We start from the raw sequence: 19,385 nt of genomic DNA on the forward strand, positions 1-19,385 counted from the left end.
TTCTGCATCGTCATCTGATAGGTAAATACCAACGTCTTATAGCGGTTCGTATTTTCGATGTTGGTTTAGTTGTTGATTTTTTCGCGTATTCACCAGGTTCTCCATTTTAGTGACTAGCTTTTACCTCATAAGAAAAAGAAACCGTGCGCGAACATCCGAAGTCAATCGCCGTTCGCATATAAGATAAAAACAATCACCCTTCATCCATAATTAAAACAACCATCTTCCATCCATAATTAAAACAGTCATCTTTCATCGATAATAAATAGTGCGCGGGTTATATGAACTGTAAAATTTCGAACAAGTTGCGAATTTCCGCGGGTACAAATTTATTGGGAAACAATTCAGCATAATTAAAATGTGAAAAAAACTCATTTGCAATGTTTCGAAGAACGTAAGATCGATCTTGCAACTATTCTCCGTGGAGTAGACCTACTGGGGATACCACGTAATAAAAAAAAAACGCGCCGGGTGCTCTACCGCTTGCGGTGGTGTGGAAACGAGTGAACTTATTTTCACTGGTCAAATACTAACATATTGTAGGTTTTTAAATGACAATTTTATTCTTAACTCATTGTCAATAAAACTCATGCTTTCATAATGTGTAACGCATGTGGAATCGTAATACCTCCTGATTTCTCTAGTTAAATCAGAATGAATTCCACGTAAATACATATTTGTTTTTGATGAATTTCGCTTCTTAAATAAAGTCAACAAAGTGCACATACCTTTTGCAATTTAGAGTTTGGCAATTCTACCATCTTTATTCCCCGCTGGGCCTTTCGCAATCTATATAGTAAAATTGTTGAATTGTATAAAAATTCGAAAGTTTTACTCGCTACTCACTGAACAACTCGACTTTTTGGAGAAAATAGTTCAATTTCAATTGCCTATCCGGCACGGCATTCCCAGTATTTTTTTTCAGGAATATTTTGTGGTACAAGAATTCATGAATTCAAATTTAATAGCACCTTTTATGTGTAAACTTGATACTTCAAGGTTCTGAGCACAAGTCATTCAGCGCAGTAGCTAACACGCGTGATGCACAGACATTGATCAAACAATTATCAACTTTACTGTTTGGATCGAATTATGTTTATCCGGAACCAACCGGGTGCTCGGATTAAGTTGTTACAATGAAACACTATATTTGCATATGAAATGAGCAAGTCGCCCGTGACAAACGATAAAGAACAAAAAAAAACGAAGCTCATTCAAAACCGTCTACTAAAAATAAAAAAACAACGATATTCAAATTTTTTACGATCGAGATACGGGTGATCCGTCTAAAAGACACATTGTACAAGATGGAATACAATAAGAAATTAACTCCCATCTTCGCTTTTGAATCTATATTGTAGAAAATTATTTAAAAATTTTCATGACAAATATGTATACCCGCTTGATTTCTAGATTACTCAACTGAATCCACTGTAAATACTTTTTCCAAAAAATCGTTACATTCATATATATAAAAATAAAGGCAATTAATATGATAACTTGCGTTTAGTAATATTATCAATTGATTCGAGACGCAATTAAAAAACACAAAAAAAATGTTTTGTCACATTATACATATGTATTACTTTCGAGAGAAGGGAAGTGATTCGTCAAGAATGCAAATCAAAATCACTTGGATTAAAAAATATGAACATTTGAGTAGGATAACTTTTGAACGGGTGATTATTTAATTATTTTTACTGAAAGTATAATTGTGAATAAAAAAAGTGTATACAAAAGGTCGTACCAATATCTCCTGTTCACTTCGTGGAATTCTTCTTCTACCTGAGTCTGCAAAATTTATAAATTCTTTTTGCGGAAATCTATAGAAATACTTCGATAGATTAGAAAGTTGTCTCGGAAAAGACCAATAGAATATTGGAAGCAGAACACTCTTGAACCTTCCGAAAGGTCTCACAACCCTTCATCTGTATTTTTTTGACAGAGATATCGTAGATAATTGATGAGAATTTCATTATAAAGAATCCGGAAAATCCATCTTCAGGTAATATCAGTCGTCAGTTTCTGATATGCTATAAATAGTATTATCACACAATTGTATCCTCTGGGTAATATTGTTATTAGGGGTTACCGGAAAAGTGCTAAAATTTCGCATAAAATAGTATCGACTTTGTCTGAAATACATATTTACAAATTCGAAACTCCTACAATCAACACGGGCACTGCCATAAATGTATAATAAAGTGGACAGACGTGAGTAATTATAATCAGTACCGCCTGATAATAAATTTCGGAACAATCTTGAGTTTCGGGGTTAGCGGGTAGAGTCGCAATCTAATCAGGTAATATGAAGTAAAAAAAAAGGAACCGTGGTCATCTTTAAATTTTCTTAAATCACTTTTGTGATAATGATTGCTTGAAGTTCATCAGAGTTTGTTACAGCATGGACTCAAACATTAGTAACAATCGAATCTTACCTAATTTCCAAAAAATATTTACAAGTAGTATTTTCATGTAGAAAGGTCTTGGTTTTCCGTTGTAAGTGAACTGTATTTCCAAAAAACCACGGCAATCTAATGTCAGTTAAGATATTATTTTTACATGTGAGCTGCATCTTCCTTCGGAATAAAGATATGATCGTTGACTGAAGCATACGTATTATTATCCTCAGTTAACGGTACGAGTTAAGTATTAAACATGTACAGAAATAACATAAGGTACATATAGGAACAACTATATATCTCCAGTCCTTGACTAACTGCTTCGACTCTGTCCCCCATCCTCTGTATTAAAGGTTTGTAACTCTGTCAACAGTAAACCAGGTGCATGTTTATTGAGCATCTATTTAGAAAACATTATTTTTGTCGATCCGATGGAGTTAGATTGACATTGCTGAATTTGCCCAAATGAAGTTGCGTAGTTGAAAAGTATACGGGGTCCAGACAGGGTTATATGAAAATCTCAGCCTGTTTACGTTAATCATATTATAGGCATAATAATATTCGACTCTACATTATCTGGGTACACGCGGCGAGCGATGGTAACGTCAGTTCCTGTCGTCTTTACGTACCGACCACTTGACGGATCGAGTTGCGCGTGCAAGGAAAGACGTAGAGAACGCCGCTTTACGATGAATTTATCTCGTCCATTTTCGTTTACGAAAAGTCCCATGAAGCTATCAGTCTTCATGTAATATATCTTCACTCAACGCTGTCTATGATTTCGCAGTACTACGGATCGACAGCGGCCATTTAAAAAACGAAACTTGGAGGAAGCGAGAGAGATGGATATTAACGAGAGATAGGGAGAATGAAAAAAAAATAATGTATACATACAATACGAGGCTGTTTATCTGCTTTGCCCACTTTGTATTCAGTTTAGCGTCAGAGTTGTCATCGGCGGTCGAGAGTCAGCTGAATAAGCGCATTGGATCCGAGGCGGGCGATCAGATGCGCGATAAGATAATAAAAATGATCCACCAGAACTGTCGTCAGGGTGTCTACCCGCGCTCAAGCGTAAACAGGTTTGAAGTACCAGAAGACAAAGTGCCCTGGTCCAAGGAATTTCCCGATTACAATCCTGCGTCGTACTCGGCGCCCACTATCCAGGGACAGCCGTGGACAGATCCAGACATTAGCGATCCCCAATTCACTCCCAAGTGGAATGACGTGGATGGTAAGAATTACGATAATACGCTTTGAACTTTCAACTCGTATTATTTATTTTAACTGTCATGTCCTGACGACTTCCTTTTCGGCAATCCCCCCAGGCAACGTCAGCCGCAAAAGCCACACCGGTGAGTATGCGATCGACGATAAAGGATTTCCACTGAATCCGGTGGGTCGCACAGGAATCATTGGCAGGGGTCTACTGGGTCGCTGGGGACCAAATCACGCAGCAGACCCGATAGTTACACGTTGGAAAAGGAATGGAACTGGTGCCGTTGAGATAAGCAGAGTGACAGAAAATCCTATCCTTCAGTTTATCGCTGTGCAGAGGAAAGACTCTGGGGACTGGGCTCTTCCAGGGGGGATGGTGGATCCTGGAGAAGTTATTACTTCTACACTTAGAAGGGAATTCATGGAAGAGGCTATGAACTCGTTGGAGAAGGATGAGGCACAGGTTGAGGAGCTGAAAGAATCGCTGGAAGAATTCTTCAAGAAAGGAGATGAAGTATTCAAAGGGTATGTTGACGACCCGAGAAACACTGATAATGCGTGGATTGAAACGGTAGCTTTAAACTTTCACGACGAAAATGGAAGCATTGTTGGCAAGCTGGAGTTAAGCGCTGGAGACGACGCCGCTAATGTTTGCTGGACTGACGTTAATAAGGAGCTTGAATTGTACGCTAGTCACAGAGATTTCATTAAACGAACCGCACAAATGCATAACGCACATTGGTAGCAAAAAATTTTTAAAACGAGATCAAAGATTGTAGTTGGTACTAAATATGTACACGTGGTTCAGGGCTATTTTTTATATACGCTAAGGTAAGATTGTTGTTATTATTATTATTATTTCACGAAAAATGTTAAATCATATTTTTCTAACAAGTATTATAATCTATTTTTCTACTAACCTTCGGAGATAAGCGATAACAGAAAATCCGGAATAATTTCATCAGATACAAACGTTCACTTCGATTAATTTTCGTAATTCAGTTTCAGAATATTTGAGTACAAAGTAGACTGTACACCATTTTTTGTCATTAGAGACCATAGTTACAATTTTTACAATGTAAGTTTTATTCTTCAACACATAATATAAAAAATTAAACGTAATACAATAAAATTATTTTATATACTTGTATAGAGATCCAAAACTCGTTTTCTTTCTCTCTCTCTCGCTCTCCTTATAATTAGATATCGTTCTTTTTCGGGCCTTGCAATGAAACAGTTCGTTCAACGAGAATATACTGTGCCACAGAATTGTACGTGACGAAATACGAAAATACTCCCTTACATAAATCTAGTACGTAACCATTATTATAATTCAGTCAGGTAAAGACGCCTTCTCACAATTATCTCATTGTCAAACTTAGTAATTTGGAAAGTTATTTACAACGGTTTTCAGTCACAATTTTAGCAACAAAGTTTACAAATCTATTGTACACCTAATATCTATGGCATCAGATTGACAGATATTAAGCATGTCATACACAGTTATCTAATATCTATCTATCGTAAAATGGTGGGATATGATTAGTTGAAAATTGATTTTGATTATCCATTTTGCTATCTCTGCCAGTTTTATACATTGTATAGCTGCGCAGGAATGGACTTTAATGCTTTTGCGATAGTCCTAGGTAACACATATGCCAAGAATACCAAGACACTTTGCAACGTATCTAATTCTGAACAACTGTGACTCCACCTGCTCAATATTTCCGATCTGAACAAGTCGTAGGCAGCTACGTTCTTCATCAAATAATTCAGACGCGTATGCGGAAGGAAAAGATCTGCTTCTCATAAGCCGACCAGCTGCACCGGCAAATAGCTAGACTTGTTAGTGTGCATTTGAGTTTTTTCTATCGGCAAACATCTTGTAGAATCATTTGCAAATTCCGGCTCATGGACTTTTTGTTGAGTTGATTTTTCCAAGTTCAATGCATGCTGAGCCTGAGGCTGACCCAGTTTCGCTGCCTCTGTAAATAGCTTTCGTGCCATCTTCATGTTCACCTCCAATCCGCCTCTACCCTGAGCGTGGAAAACTCCTAAGTTGTACATCGCATCAGCATGCCCATTTTCTGCAGCGGCGCGATATCGTTTAGCAGCCTGAAAGTTGAGAGATTAGCAGACGAAAACTTTTACTCTCCAGTTAGTAGGTTTGTTTTCGCTACCTCTTTGTGGTTTACTGAAGTACCCAGTCCCATCTCATGGCATACAGCAAGATTAAACATACTAGCTGAAGATGCCAAGCTAGCACCGGCAGAAAAGTGTTTCACAGCTTCTTTGTGGCGTTTTTCCTCCAGCGCCTTCATTCCCATTTGGAATTCAAATTCTCCCATCACTATTCGATGGATCCTTGTGAAGTCATCCCCTGCATCCTGAAGGGCCTAAGCGAAAGAGACAATTATTAATAATTCAACATAACGGAAATGTACAATCAAACAGTGTTCAATTCAACCAATGTAAAAAATAACATTAACATTTCAAAGTACAGATCTTGGCATCTTTACCTCTTCAATGGTGATTGGTCCGTAAGGTTTTTGTGAAGTACAACTAGAGTCTTCTGAGCTCTCTTGACGGTCTTCACTCCGGTCCCCATTTCCTACGCAATTGGTTATCGGCAAGATGTGATGCGGTTCAAAGGACATAAGTCCATTCAACAACTTGGAAATACCAACTTGGTGCGCCTGAGATATTCTTCTACGCCACACAGCTTCAGGGTCAGGACCGAAAAATCTTCGATGAATACAAAGCGACTGGCACACCACCAAGCCCAATGCGAGGAGTCCGGACTGAGCAAAAGTGATTAAAGTTTATTTACAAAATCGTATAAGTGTCGTGAATTAAAATAGTGGGTGGAAAGTTACCATCTTACCCATTCAACGGCTTCGACCCAAGAATATTTTGGATTCCAACGGTACCCGCGGCTCTTGTCGCCGTCAGGTCCAGCGGCTCCGAATCCGCGACAGATGTTGAAGTATCGCGATATCGCATAATCGATGGAAACTTGTTTATGAACTTTAGAAGTTTGGTTAACCTCACTTTTACTACCACCACTACCATCTTGCGACGTGTGTGGGTATATGTTTGTCCAACAGTTGGCCCGTCGCTCCAACGACTCGCGAATTCCACGTGATACAAATTTCCACATTTTACGATTCGTTCAAGAAACGTTGAAACGCGGGCTTTACCTGATTATGTGAAACTGGACACCGATCAAGCCCTAAAATTTAAACACCTTATCCTATCCCAACTACCAAATCCCACAGAACACCGCCAAGGTCCGAAGCCTGCACTTCAGAATCTCCTCTGGCAAGTTACACATACATACGACATGCATCGTCGTCGACCGCGCGAGTGCGCATGTGTGACGTATTTATTTCGGTTGCTGCACATAAGCAGACAAGTATAGTACACATATTACGTGTGCATAGAGGTAGGATATATTCAATTCGGAGTATTACGCGCCGACGTGAAATAGTAAATATTCTCTTTCACTCTTTGCAAACTTATCGGGTTGAATTTTTTCTGGCAACTCTGAAGACGCAGGTTTTTGACAGCCGACAAAAACTCTACATATACAGTATCTGGAACCTGTTTGATGATGAATAATATGTAATATCTCGTTCAGTCAACGGATATAACTTTAATTATATATTCACTTATATTCGTTTCATAATGCTGATCAAATTCAATTTGCAACATGGTTACTGCACAACTTAAGTTTCGATTATTTCCGACCGGTGGGTGTTTTCGAAAATATGTAATTACAAAATACCGTATCAGTTGTTGCAATGCACGTCATTGAAGTTAGTAACGTAGAAGTAATGAAGATTTGAAACAAAAATCACTGTTTTCCCCTCTTTCAATTAGTATGACTGAAGCAGTTCGAGTTTCTAAAATATAAATGTATTTTCATTTGTTATGATTTTCTAAATTTTAGAAAATTTGAAAGTAATGTAATAATATCTTTGGCTAAAAAATGTCATTACATTAATATTATAAACTTCAACCTTGTAAAAATGCACGACTCTCAAGAAATTCGTTCTTAAATGTAAAATTCATAATGCATTGTATTTATTGCTTTGCATTAATTTGATCTGTTAAGAACCTTCACAAATTTCTCTTTACCTTGATACTTCATATTTCTCTGAAATGACAATTTGACTACGTCATGTTAGGTGTGGTATTGTGTATTCACAAATGCATAGCAGCCCTAAAATTTCATATAAAACATCCAGACTTGTGTAACAAAATTTATTCCATCAACATTCTATCGCGTTTACATCGTCTATTATGACTCCCACACCACTATTTCACTGTCACGATTGGCTGTAAATATATAGTTCCTCTATCCAAATCTTAATTAAAGAGTAATATATTCAAAAGCTGAATGCCTCGTAGACGTTGGCTCCTAGAGTCTTGAGTTTATCGTTTAGAATTAACTGTTTTACCCAAAGCGAGGGGCTATCACCTGCTCTTGAAATGGCCGGAACTTGTCCATTGACTATGGGGATCAGCTTGGCCATAGGCATGGACATTTTGTCAAGATTGAGAAAGCCGTTTGTCTTACAAACGTCCATAGGCTTCTCAGTCGAATCGCTTTGAGTCGACGGGCCTGGAATAGCGACAAAAGGATTTGAACCAGGCATAGCTTGTCCAGAAAAAGACGAGTCGAAAAAATATTCAGAAATATGATCAACCATCATGACAAAACCGGTTCTGACACTTGACCTAACGAGGGATTGCACTTCTTCGCTTTCAAGCAAATCCAAAGTCTCCGATATTATTTTTGAGAGAATTTTATCCCCCGTAGACTCACAATTTTGAGGCAGAATGTAGGCGCTTAGATTTTTGATCGGATCTCTCTCAGTATCCGCTGATATAGATGATGTTATACCCCAATATATCTGTTCCACATCCCTCAGGGTAAGCTGTTGTGCCAGTGATATAGAAGCGGTGGTCTCCTTGACTTTTTCTTTTACAAATAAACTGAGCTTAACAGCTCCTTCGCTCATGAAATACTCGCATATCGATAGGTACCTCTTCTGCATTGCCCCGTCTATTTTTGCTTGCTCATTCTGATTTTTCGAGTCCCTGAACATGTAGCCGCCCATCAAATTCAGTTGTATCCTCAATGTTGCAACCAGCATTGTACTGGAGTAAATTAATGCCGCTGATCGAGCAAGGGCTAGAACCTTAAGCTCATTCCAAAGTGCTATTTTGTCGTTCGAACCATGCCTAAGCTTATTCACTATGGTTTCGGTGTTCAGGGTACTTGTGACGGTATCCCGCAAGCCGACGGCAAGAGACAGTATTGTTTGGTTGCATGTTCTCTCCGTGCTCTCAAAATGCTGTTGTCGTTTTGTTCTCTCTATGAACATCCTTGTTTCACTCTCCTGCCACTCCCGCAGTTTTCTTTGGGTATACCTCGTCGCCACGATAATGCCACCGACCAGGATACCACTGACGACAAATTTGCGTCTATGACGATACAGAAATCCTCTCAAACGTGAAAACATGTTGATTAAGTTAAGTTCATGGGGCCATTTATCATTTTCTTGCAAACCGAGTTACACGTAAACTTATTTTAATCTATCAAAGTGTGTTTAATCTATCTGATACTGAGCCGTCAGAATTATTCCATGGCCAACTCAGGGTGCGCGCTGAGAGCAGTGCGCTGTAATCTGTTCATAATGAAATTAGTAGTGTCTATGAATCGCTCGACACAATTACGAAGACAGTTTTCAGTTCTCGATTCTAGACGGGCAGATGGCTTGTCAATGCAGGTTTCCCAGCAGATGTCAGTCAGTTCGTGGACCAGGCCCTGCAAAATCAAAATTGTTTGTAGTATCGACGGGTTTTAGGGTTACCTGAGGAAAGATCTCAAACATGGTGAACGGGCTAACCTGAAATCGTTGCTTTTGCGTTTCTACTTCGATGAAATGCTGCAGCTGTGGATCTACCGCGTCTTGCGAACTTTGATCCCCATCAATACTCATGCTTCAAGCCCTGACTCCTTGTTCTTGGCCAAAATTATGCCAGTGAACTCTAACCTGTTTTGTAATCTTGAAACTAGCGAGTCACTCCTGCGCCGTTAGACGTGGTTAGTCGGAAACTGGCACCCTCTGGTAGCACGATTGGGGACCTGTTCCTTCGCTTGCCGAGAACACTTCTTTGCCTCTATCGATGCGACATTTACAATTCATTCCACTTGAGGCCGCCACATTTTGAAATTTTTTGCACAAAGTACACGAAAGGTATTTTTTAAATATACCGAAACAGTATCGCAACGCGAGTTACCTCAGTTCCCATAAAATCTTCATAGACCTCGTGTAACACGATGAACGTGATTGAACGTAGAAAATACTTAAATCAATTTTTTCACCCTTCTTCGTCTTTCTTTAATGACTATATCACGGAGATTTCATGCTGTTAGAGTTAGGACCGATGTACTTTCTTTTTCTTTTACGTTTCGTTACATTTTTTAATTCTCTTTGTCTCTGATCGCTATATCATTAATTTATTTGTTTCGATTCTAAACTTTATAATGATTTGTTTCTGAAAACGTCGCGTCGTAAAGAATCTAAACTAGGCAATTCAAATTGGGGAATTTGCAACACCAGCAGTTGCTAAACTTCGGCTAGTCTCTGTAAGTTTTATTCAAAAGATGTATCGTTTTTTCAAGTTTGTTTCATCAATCACGGTAAACCGTAGATACTTTACAACCTCTGTACAACTTCGTTAAAGTTTCATCGAATTACATAACGATGCGCCCTGTTCGTTGGGACTCCCAGTTAGTACTGAATCTTTTCACCCCAATATAAGATGTCACTAAATATGAGATTACTATTAAATGCACGAGTGTTTTCGGAATTAGTTTCTTCTTTAATTACGTCATACTTCGAGTCGGTATTTTTTCTCAGTAACATATATATAGATCAAAACTCGACGCATCCGGTTAGTTTTCTAATTTCGGGCTGGGCGAAACAAATTCCTAGAAAATTGGCAGCCAGAAACTGAATAATAATTTGTATTTCAGCGAAGATGTTTTACAGTTTCTGCACGTTGGTTTATCTTGACCGAAATCAAACCGGATTGTTCATAAATCACGAAAGCTTTTGCTCCTAATCAGGCGGAATATTGAGGAAATATCAGAGTTGTGTGACGAGTTTACACATTTATGAAAATCCTCACATTTCAGCACCATAATTCAATATGGTTAACATTGCACACGTACCGTATGAATATGTGATCAATAAAAAGTTGGTCAATGACCACCTTATCAATGACTCCGGTAACAGAACCCGATTTAATTCATGAATGATCCGATTCGATACCGCAGATGATAAATAAATTTGAATATCCGATTTACTCGGAATGGGGACTCACGAGCAAAGCTCGCGTAAGCAAACGCCATTCCTCGATTAAATCGAAAACAAGGATAGACCCCGCAGAGACTCATGTTTAAGTATCACATGTCAATACATTGTCAGAATCGTACGGTACTTCAAAAAGAATAGACATTCTATGCAACCGTAAATCTATTCAATATTTTATACATATAGGTATAAAATAAGAATTATCATTAAATGTAAAAGTGAAACGCGATTTTAGTCATCAGCTTCAACATAAATCCGAGCGACCTGAACAAAGACGGCAACTGTCTACGAGGGAAGCCAATACTCCGCGCCAAAGAAAGAGGAATAAAGCGTATAAATTATGCATATACCTAGTTTCGTTTTGATAATCCCCCAATCAGAATTAACAGTTTTATTGCATTTAACGGATTTGGTTTCTTTCTCCTCTTTTGCGTTTGGATTGCGGTAAATTTACTTAGAATAATCTCTGTCCATTTCCAATATTCAATAAGTTTGTGCAAATTTCAATTCACGTAGATTATTCCAGATTATTCCACACAAAGAAACGGACCGAGACGGAATTGTGCATCACGGATTAGAACGAATCGAAATTGCACTTATAGTATTCGGTGTAAAAAAAAAAAAAAACTGAATAAACCTGCAAATCCGTAAATACTCGTTCAAATCAATGAAACGATACTCCGATGAATTTCTGCATCACGCAATCCGTTTTCCAGCAAAATCATCATTGAGGGACAATAGTCGGAGGCGCGTCCGATCGGCGTATGTAACGTTTGCCGTCGGACGCATGTGAGCTCAAAAGGTGATTACAGATGATTACATCCATGATACAAGCGAGTAAAATAGTTACACATGGCAAGTTACGCGTGCAGGCTTCGAATAAAAAGCCTCGAGACTCCAGGAGTAACATACATATAGTAAGTGGAAGGGGCAAAGGTTCTCCACGTGTCGTTGCACACAACCGCGTCGACTCGTGCATAGAAATAGTCGGACGCGCGCGTGGTAGACGGCAGATACACAGTGACAAGCCCATACGTATATGCAAGTACGTCGTAAGTACCTACGTAACGCCGACATATAGAACGTACACGTGCATCGATTGCGCTGCTCAGGCCACGTGGAGCTGCAATCGCCGCGCCGGGGTCATGGCACGGGGTAGGGAAAGGGTGGCTGGGCGTGGAGGGATAGGAACGTGGTGGTCGGGTGGGGGAAACGGTGAAGGACGCTCTTTTCAACGGAGCCTCGAGTCGCGGGGTGGGGAGCCGGTTACACGTGCGCTGCCCCTCGCATCTCCGCGATCCCCGCGGCGACTTCGGGCCAGGAAGCGAACCAAATCATTTCGAATTCTGTTCTCTCTCGCTCTCTCGCTCTCTCGCTCTCTCGCTCTCTCTCTCTCTCTCTCTCTCTTTTTCTCTCGCCCCCCTTTTTCCTCACTCTTCTATTCGATCTTTATTTTTTTCTCGCCACCCTGGCCACGATCACGCTCTCTCTCTTTCTCGTAGCGACTTCCTTTTATGCAATCCTCGTTCTCGTTCAACCTCTCAACTTTCTTTGTTGTCCTCCGTAGATTCTCCCTGAAGATGTATGATGTATGTAACAAAAAACGCGGCACTTACGTTCTGCATCAGTAATTGTCGATTCCTCACCGATATGGCATATAATCTTATAGGTATGTATTGTATATTATACGTTTGTATAAATGTGTATTTTTTATTTATTTTTTTTTGGAAATGATGACAAGTACGCAGGGTAATTGACATAATTTCAACGTGGATACGATCTAAAATATTTCCACATGCACGCTGGAAATTCTATACATATTTATCCCGGGAGACTTTTGCAAAACTTCAAATATATGCTGTAATACAGAAAGTAGCTTCGGTTGCTTATCCGCTGGCATTGATCGGCGAGTTTCGTAGAAAACTTTCGGTGTACATGCAATTGGTATACACCATATTCCGTACCGTAGTTCATATGTATAACTATCGCTTGGTCCATCGTTACGGGTCAACGCCGATGTCGTTTCAGGTCTGTTCTGCTGAACAAAGCTGCAACGTCGGAAGAAGAGGGGAAAAAAACGGTGGACGTGATCACACGGGCAATTAGCTGTTGATGTCATGCGAATGCATAACGGCGAAACGAAGTGCGGTGGGATCGTTGCATGCAACCTATCATCAACGGCAATCAAGGTGTTCCGATTTCCCTCATACTGATTGCGAGTACAATATTGACGTGGGAGCCGCCGAGGCCGTTGATCGCTTGGGCTTCCTTTTTTCGAATCTACAAGTGAATAGAGCGAGACGCTAGGGGCTCGTCCCATCTCGTCCGGTCGGTGCGACTTGACAGACGAGCGAGTGTAGAGAGGAACGGATTCGCGGCTAGCTCTACGGGAGTTCCCGACGTCGTATCGTAACTATAATATGCGATATTGGCGAGTAACGCGCGTGTCGAGCTACGCGGATAGATGTACACGTGCGCGTGCCTTTACGCATGTACGCATCGTATATATAGGTGTGTGCATACTATCAGGCGTGTACACTTGGGGACAGTGAATCCGAAACGTCTAATTTTTGAAGTGAAAACTTTAGCGCCGTTGGTGAAAACTTCTTCAGCACGGGAGTGATTTGAAACTCGACGAAACAAAATGAAACTACTGTCGATGTAACGAAACGAAACGACTGTCGATGAAACGAATAATTATTCCACTCCTGATACTGCATTCTTCTCATTCTCTCGCAGTTTAGTTTCTGAAGGTTTCACTTCTACCACGTGTGAACTGCACGCGTGTTTTTTTTTTATTTACACTAGACAGTTATGTTGGTAGCACAGAGAAACCTACAACGCCATTAGCTGCCGAGCGCGAAACAAACTCAATCTCAATAAACGTAACGTAACCCACGACCGTCGAATCTAACCTTAGAATTGACGTGTCAATCTAACAAGTCATTATCCCCGCGGTATTTTAAGGTTAGATTCGACGGTCGTGGGTTACGTTACGTTTATTGAGATTGAGTTTGTTTCGCGCTCGGCCGACTATGGCGCTCTAGGTTTCTCAGTGCTGCCAACATAACTGTCTAGTGTAAAAAAAGTAGCCGTCTCGGATTCATTGCCCTCGAGTGTACATGTATATGGGTGTATGCGTGTGTAACGTCAGGGCGTCGCGGTTGGGCGAAGCGGGCGCGCGCACCTTTTGCGAAATCCATCCTACCCTCATTGGAGGGGATACACGTGCCGCACATTCGTTATCATGATTATTAGCAGTATATCTATATACGTATAAGCGGGTGCCTACAAATCCATGGTTTCTATGTACGGCGGTACATGCCTTTCTACACCGCTGTGGTGTTAGTATTTCCACGAGCTTTCGAACATGGCGCGTATTCCTCAGTCGACCGCAAACCTTCGAACGGTGCAGTGCGCTCCTTGAACAAACCAGAACGCTGCAATATTATAAGACCGTATTACGTAGCTACGAGTGCGCGTCTGTATTCAAATATACTCGTACTTTGCCGCGAACTGATTCCAAAGTACGTTGTAAAAACGGTTGTTTAAACGGGCAATTATAAACACGCTATACGATATACGGAGATAAAACTAATTGTATAATAAAACGTTCCGACACATGTACATACAGATTTTCTTTGACATCGTTCTGGCAGGTTAACGCTTGACCTATAGTTTTATGAGATAAACAAAAGAAAAAGGAAACAAAGAGAGAGCGAGAGAGAGAGAGAGGAGAGAGAGAGAGGGAGGAGAGAGAGAGAGAGCGAGAGAGAGGAGAGAGAGAGAGAGAAGGAGAGAGAGAGAGAGTGAGAGAAGTACAGGATAGTTCCGTCCCGGTATTATATATACGTAAAAAAGTCTGGTATAATATTAAACTTCCATAAGCAATATTTTCAGGTTAGGAATGGGTCAGCGTTTAATCCCCCGTGTATTACATATCTCACATATTATGCACAAATTATTGTAGAATATATTTAAAGAATATCGCACTAGTAAGTCTTTCCTATATACATCTGTAACTATCATCGTATGTGCATAGATAGTTGAAACTATTCTCGTTACCCGCAAAGTATTCCCAAGATAGTGTCACTCAACTTTATTTACTTTCCACCATTCACGGATCCGGAAAAATATCTAAATAACTATTAAAAATTACACTCAAAAAATATAGCGGGAAAAAGACACTAACGAAGATACTATAAACGATATAAAACGGAAACGTGGGCGCCACAGGTGATCTACATCGATCGTCGGGACGACTTACTGCAGTTTGGAGATTGCAGAGGGTGTAGGCGGTGAATTTTTGAAGAATTTTTGAAAACAGCTATAGGTACGATTTTTTTTTTTTAGAACTTTATTTCTTTTCCAGCAATAATTTCATAAGTCATTCCTGGTCGTACTAATTCGTAACGAAGACATTACCACCCAGGCCAACGATCAATTGAACTGTAATTAGCTGCAAGCAATTGCTCAATTATACCTATTAGCATAATTCTCTGATATACGCGCCAGTAGGTAATTGCGCACAGTATCGAAATCGCACAAAATATGTTATGTACAATACATACAATATGATATGGAAATTAATTGTAAGAAAATGTTGAAATACCTGATACGTGTACATTTAAATGTCTTTGCAAAAGTCCGTAAAAGAAGATTTTTCTGCGGCAAAATGTGAAGATGTTCAGTAAAATATGTACTTATTTTTCTTTCAATTGATTATGAAAATTATGGACGATTTTCTTTATCTAGATAGTACAAAATTAATTCGTTTCTTAAATGGGTCTTCCAGTATGAAGGCTGTCTTTTTAAAGGTTTTTTAAGTATTTTTTTTTTCAGACATACCATTGATATAAAATTTCTCATAACTTACACATTATATTTATTGACATTTAAAAAAAACTTTGTACATTTTTAGGAGTGGCAGTATTAAATATAACCTAATGTATACTGCCCGATAGGAATATAAGAGGAAAAAAAGTATAGACATGATATCTCAAAAAGCACTAGACCGATCCTGTTTAAATTTTTACAGCATGTTCATTATACCAATACCTATCGCGCGAACTAGGCTAATCATGATTGCTTTGGTAGTTTATATTTTACGAGTTAAACAAACGGAACAAAAGTTCAAATCTCTCCTTTTTTATTTATTTTTTTTTTTTTATTCTTGTAAAAAAAAAACTACCAAAGCAATCGTGATTATGCTAGTTCACGTGATGGGTATAGTATAATAATGATGCTCCAATAATTTGAGCAGAATCGATCTAATGCTTTTTGAGATTCACGTTTAAACTTCTTTACTTACATTCCTATCGGGCAGTATGCGTTAGGATATATTTAATACTTCGACTCCAAGAAATTTACAAAGTTTGTTTAAACGTCAATAAACATAATAAGAAAAATTTTACTTGAATGGTTTCTCTTAAAAAAAAATACCCAAAAACCTTTAAAAAAGACAGCATTCACACTAGACGACCCCCTTAATTGTGATAAAAAGATTCGAATCAATTGCCAGGGTACGGAGGTCAAAATTATTCATTGATGTGGATAAATTGTTGTATAGATTCGATGAAACCTTTTTTGGAATAAATAAGACGGGATTATATTATTTTAGTCATTTTTCTTTTCGAGTTTGTATTAAGCATGCAAATTTATTCTTATAGGGTTCTGACACAGTTTCAGTGTAAAATCTATTCATGGACGACATCTTGTGAGTTTTCAGAAAAGATTGGAACCTTTCACGGAAACAATTACCTTGTCGCAACGATGCTGAACGAATAGTACATAGAGCTCAAAGAGAAATTTCGAGCTTCTCGGAAATAAAACAAGTCCAACGTTTGCGTATAACAGAAAATCACGCGCGCGATTTTATAAGATATTGTGATAACGGGCAATCTATAGCAATTCGCAAACAACGAACCGTTTTGTTCGTACAGTTTTAGCGAAATTTCAAGTACACCAAGCTGAAAACCATCGCGGGTTCTGCGTTTCGAAAGGTTTGGTGCCAACGGCATATCGTTGGCATTTCACGCCGCCTTACAAGCGTCGTCCTTAATATTCATTTGAAAATAAGACGAATCAAACACGCGAAATAACAGTAACACGGTCCCTAATTATAATACCGATAACTTTCGGTTGTGCGAGAAAATTGAAAACGTTCCACGCGGGGTAAAAATTAAAATTTATGCAAATTGCGTAGTAAAGCGATCGACAGACCAGTAGTACTCGATGGGGTATAAAAACCGGGCCACAGTTTCACCAAAGCTATATAACTAATAAAGAACCCGAAAGCATACGCGTCAATGAACTTATCACGAAAACTCTACTATTATGGTATATTAAAATTATACCTACGCTGCCGTATATGAACTCAGATTAAGGCCGCAACCTGGCCGAAAAGATTACTGATTAATACGTAAGAAAGATCGGTCGAGTATTGGTATATTCGATCAGGTACTAACTTCTGACGTGTGTATTCAATTAATCGGTTTTTAAATAACCGACTAATCGATTAATTCCTAGTATACCGATTAAAAATCGTTACTTTGAACTATGGCTTCATCGATTAACCGATTAACCGCCTGGCTCTCAATCATTAGCTATCGTACAGGGTTAAGTTTCAAGGGTGAGAAATCGCAGGATGTATTATGCAACCGCGAATTTTTTATCTTCAATTGTTTTTGATCGGCAGTTTTTTTTTTTTACACACATCGCCATTTTCATACGGCGTCGTGCAGTTACTGCAATGGTTCTCATAGTAGTGTACAAATCTCGTAGCAAAAAACAAATGATGTGCACAAAAACAAATTTTTGTTATTACTAAATACGTTACTCTATTATGGGGAAAGAATATACAGACATATTTGTAAACAATAACATTTGATTCAAAAAGACATTTCCTTCTCGGAATTCGATTGCCATATTTGGTAATTTCAACAAATCCTTTCTTTGTGTGGTACAAAATATTTGCACCAGCCCAAAAATTGATTGAACCAGAAATCGGCCCAAAGAATCGATTTGGCCTAAATCGCTTTAGCATCTGAATCGTGCAAAAAAAAAAAAACATTGCAATATAACATTATTCACTGTTAGAGTTGGGTTTTTCTACAATTATATAATCTCTAGAACTCCACACCGGATTTTACAGGGCATTTTTCAAGGTCTTATGGAAATGTAAAAAACAAGCGTTATTTTGGCAATTTTCAACAATTTTACGTTAAAATATAAAAGTAGAATTGAAATATAGATTCTTTCGAATCTGCGTAAAATGAAATGAAATGTAAAATTACTGCACCGATCCATATCACACACAGTATTTCTTATACAATGCAGACCATTTCTACGCGTATAATATCTTAACTAATAATTTGCAATATGCGTAACCAATATACCGCACAAACGCAAGTCGGAAAGAATTCATCAGAAAAAACTAGTCAGTTACTAAGCGTGAAGAAATATCGATTCATGCAAAATCGAAATAATAAAGAGCATCGCGTCTGGTCTATGCGCTATGATTACGTTGGAATGATTATGTCGACCAATGATAATAGGCACGTGTAGCTGACTTCACAGTGCCATAATATGGAAGTATACTTGTAAGTGTGAAGTATACTTTCGTAGTTTCAAATTATGTCAGCTCCACGTGCGTATTATCATTGGTCGACATAATCATACCAACGTAATCATAGCGTACAGACCACAGGCATCGCGGCTGTTTAAATGTTCGATTTTTCAGACCTTCCGAATCGATCTTGGTACAATAAAATCAAGATCGCCCGTACTTATAAAAATTCACCCTACAGTGGCGTTGACTGAAGATAAGTAAAGACGTTCATCTCTGGGCTACTATTTCCTCCGGCTGGATGGGGGTCCGAATGCGTTCGGGGGAATTCTATTGCTTATGGGTCCTATAATGTCAATTTGAGTCGGTATAACAGAATACTGCAATTTCTCCCCTTACCCCGCAAAGTCTGTAAGGCTAACTGCATTACGTTTTCTATCAAAATTCAAACGCGATGCTCGTGGCAGGCATCCGCAACCTAGACGCGGAGGTCACCCGACTTTACGGAACAAGGTGAAGTCGTTCCTAATCGGCCGGCATGTGGGAACAGCGGGTACCCAACGTATTGTGCATACGTAGATACGTACGTAGTTTAGTCATTGGAATCGCGCGCTATCGCCACGTGTGGCCCACATTTCCCGATACTCCCTCCACCGCCGCTCAACCATGCAGCCGCAGGTCCGGCGTCTTATCCGGCGTATTATCGCGCACGTAGGGTATACGTTATATACGTTACGCGAATACACACGACTTGGTTAACCGGGACGCACGTGTCGCGCGTACGCACGCACACACTCGCGCATGTGA

At 39.3% G+C, this 19,385-nt stretch overlaps 3 protein-coding genes across 4 annotated transcripts; 1 reads left to right on the top strand and 2 right to left on the bottom strand.

The window, feature by feature from the left end:
- The first annotated feature begins 3,182 nt into the window (after positions 1-3,182).
- LOC124299844 (ADP-ribose pyrophosphatase, mitochondrial) lies at positions 3,183-4,776 on the top strand. The gene is made up of 2 exons (XM_046753232.1): positions 3,183-3,636; positions 3,731-4,776. The coding sequence occupies exons 1-2, from the start codon at positions 3,285-3,287 to the stop codon at positions 4,363-4,365; spliced, it is 987 nt and encodes a 328-aa protein (XP_046609188.1). The 5' UTR covers positions 3,183-3,284; the 3' UTR covers positions 4,366-4,776.
- Positions 4,545-6,990, bottom strand: LOC124299843 (uncharacterized). Of its 2 annotated transcripts, none has more exons than XM_046753229.1 (4): positions 6,505-6,990; positions 6,140-6,421; positions 5,801-6,016; positions 4,545-5,735 (listed from the first exon to the last, which is right to left on the bottom strand). In XM_046753229.1, exons 1-4 carry the CDS (start codon positions 6,778-6,780, stop codon positions 5,427-5,429), a joined length of 1,083 nt encoding a protein of 360 aa, XP_046609185.1. In that variant the 5' UTR covers positions 6,781-6,990; the 3' UTR covers positions 4,545-5,426. The 2 variants fall into 2 exon arrangements, with proteins under 2 accessions (XP_046609185.1, XP_046609186.1); XM_046753230.1 differs by having other exon boundaries at positions 6,497-6,630.
- Positions 6,991-7,876: 886 nt separating this feature from the next.
- On the bottom strand, positions 7,877-9,745 carry LOC124299842 (peroxisomal biogenesis factor 3). Its single transcript, XM_046753228.1, has 2 exons — positions 9,539-9,745; positions 7,877-9,456 (listed from the first exon to the last, which is right to left on the bottom strand). Exon 2 carries the CDS (start codon positions 9,149-9,151, stop codon positions 8,012-8,014), a length of 1,140 nt encoding a protein of 379 aa, XP_046609184.1. The 5' UTR covers positions 9,152-9,456; positions 9,539-9,745; the 3' UTR covers positions 7,877-8,011.
- Positions 9,746-19,385: the final 9,640 nt, after the last annotated feature.

This window comes from Neodiprion virginianus, chromosome 3 (assembly GCF_021901495.1).
Source record: "Neodiprion virginianus isolate iyNeoVirg1 chromosome 3, iyNeoVirg1.1, whole genome shotgun sequence".
NCBI lineage: Eukaryota > Metazoa > Arthropoda > Insecta > Hymenoptera > Diprionidae > Neodiprion > Neodiprion virginianus.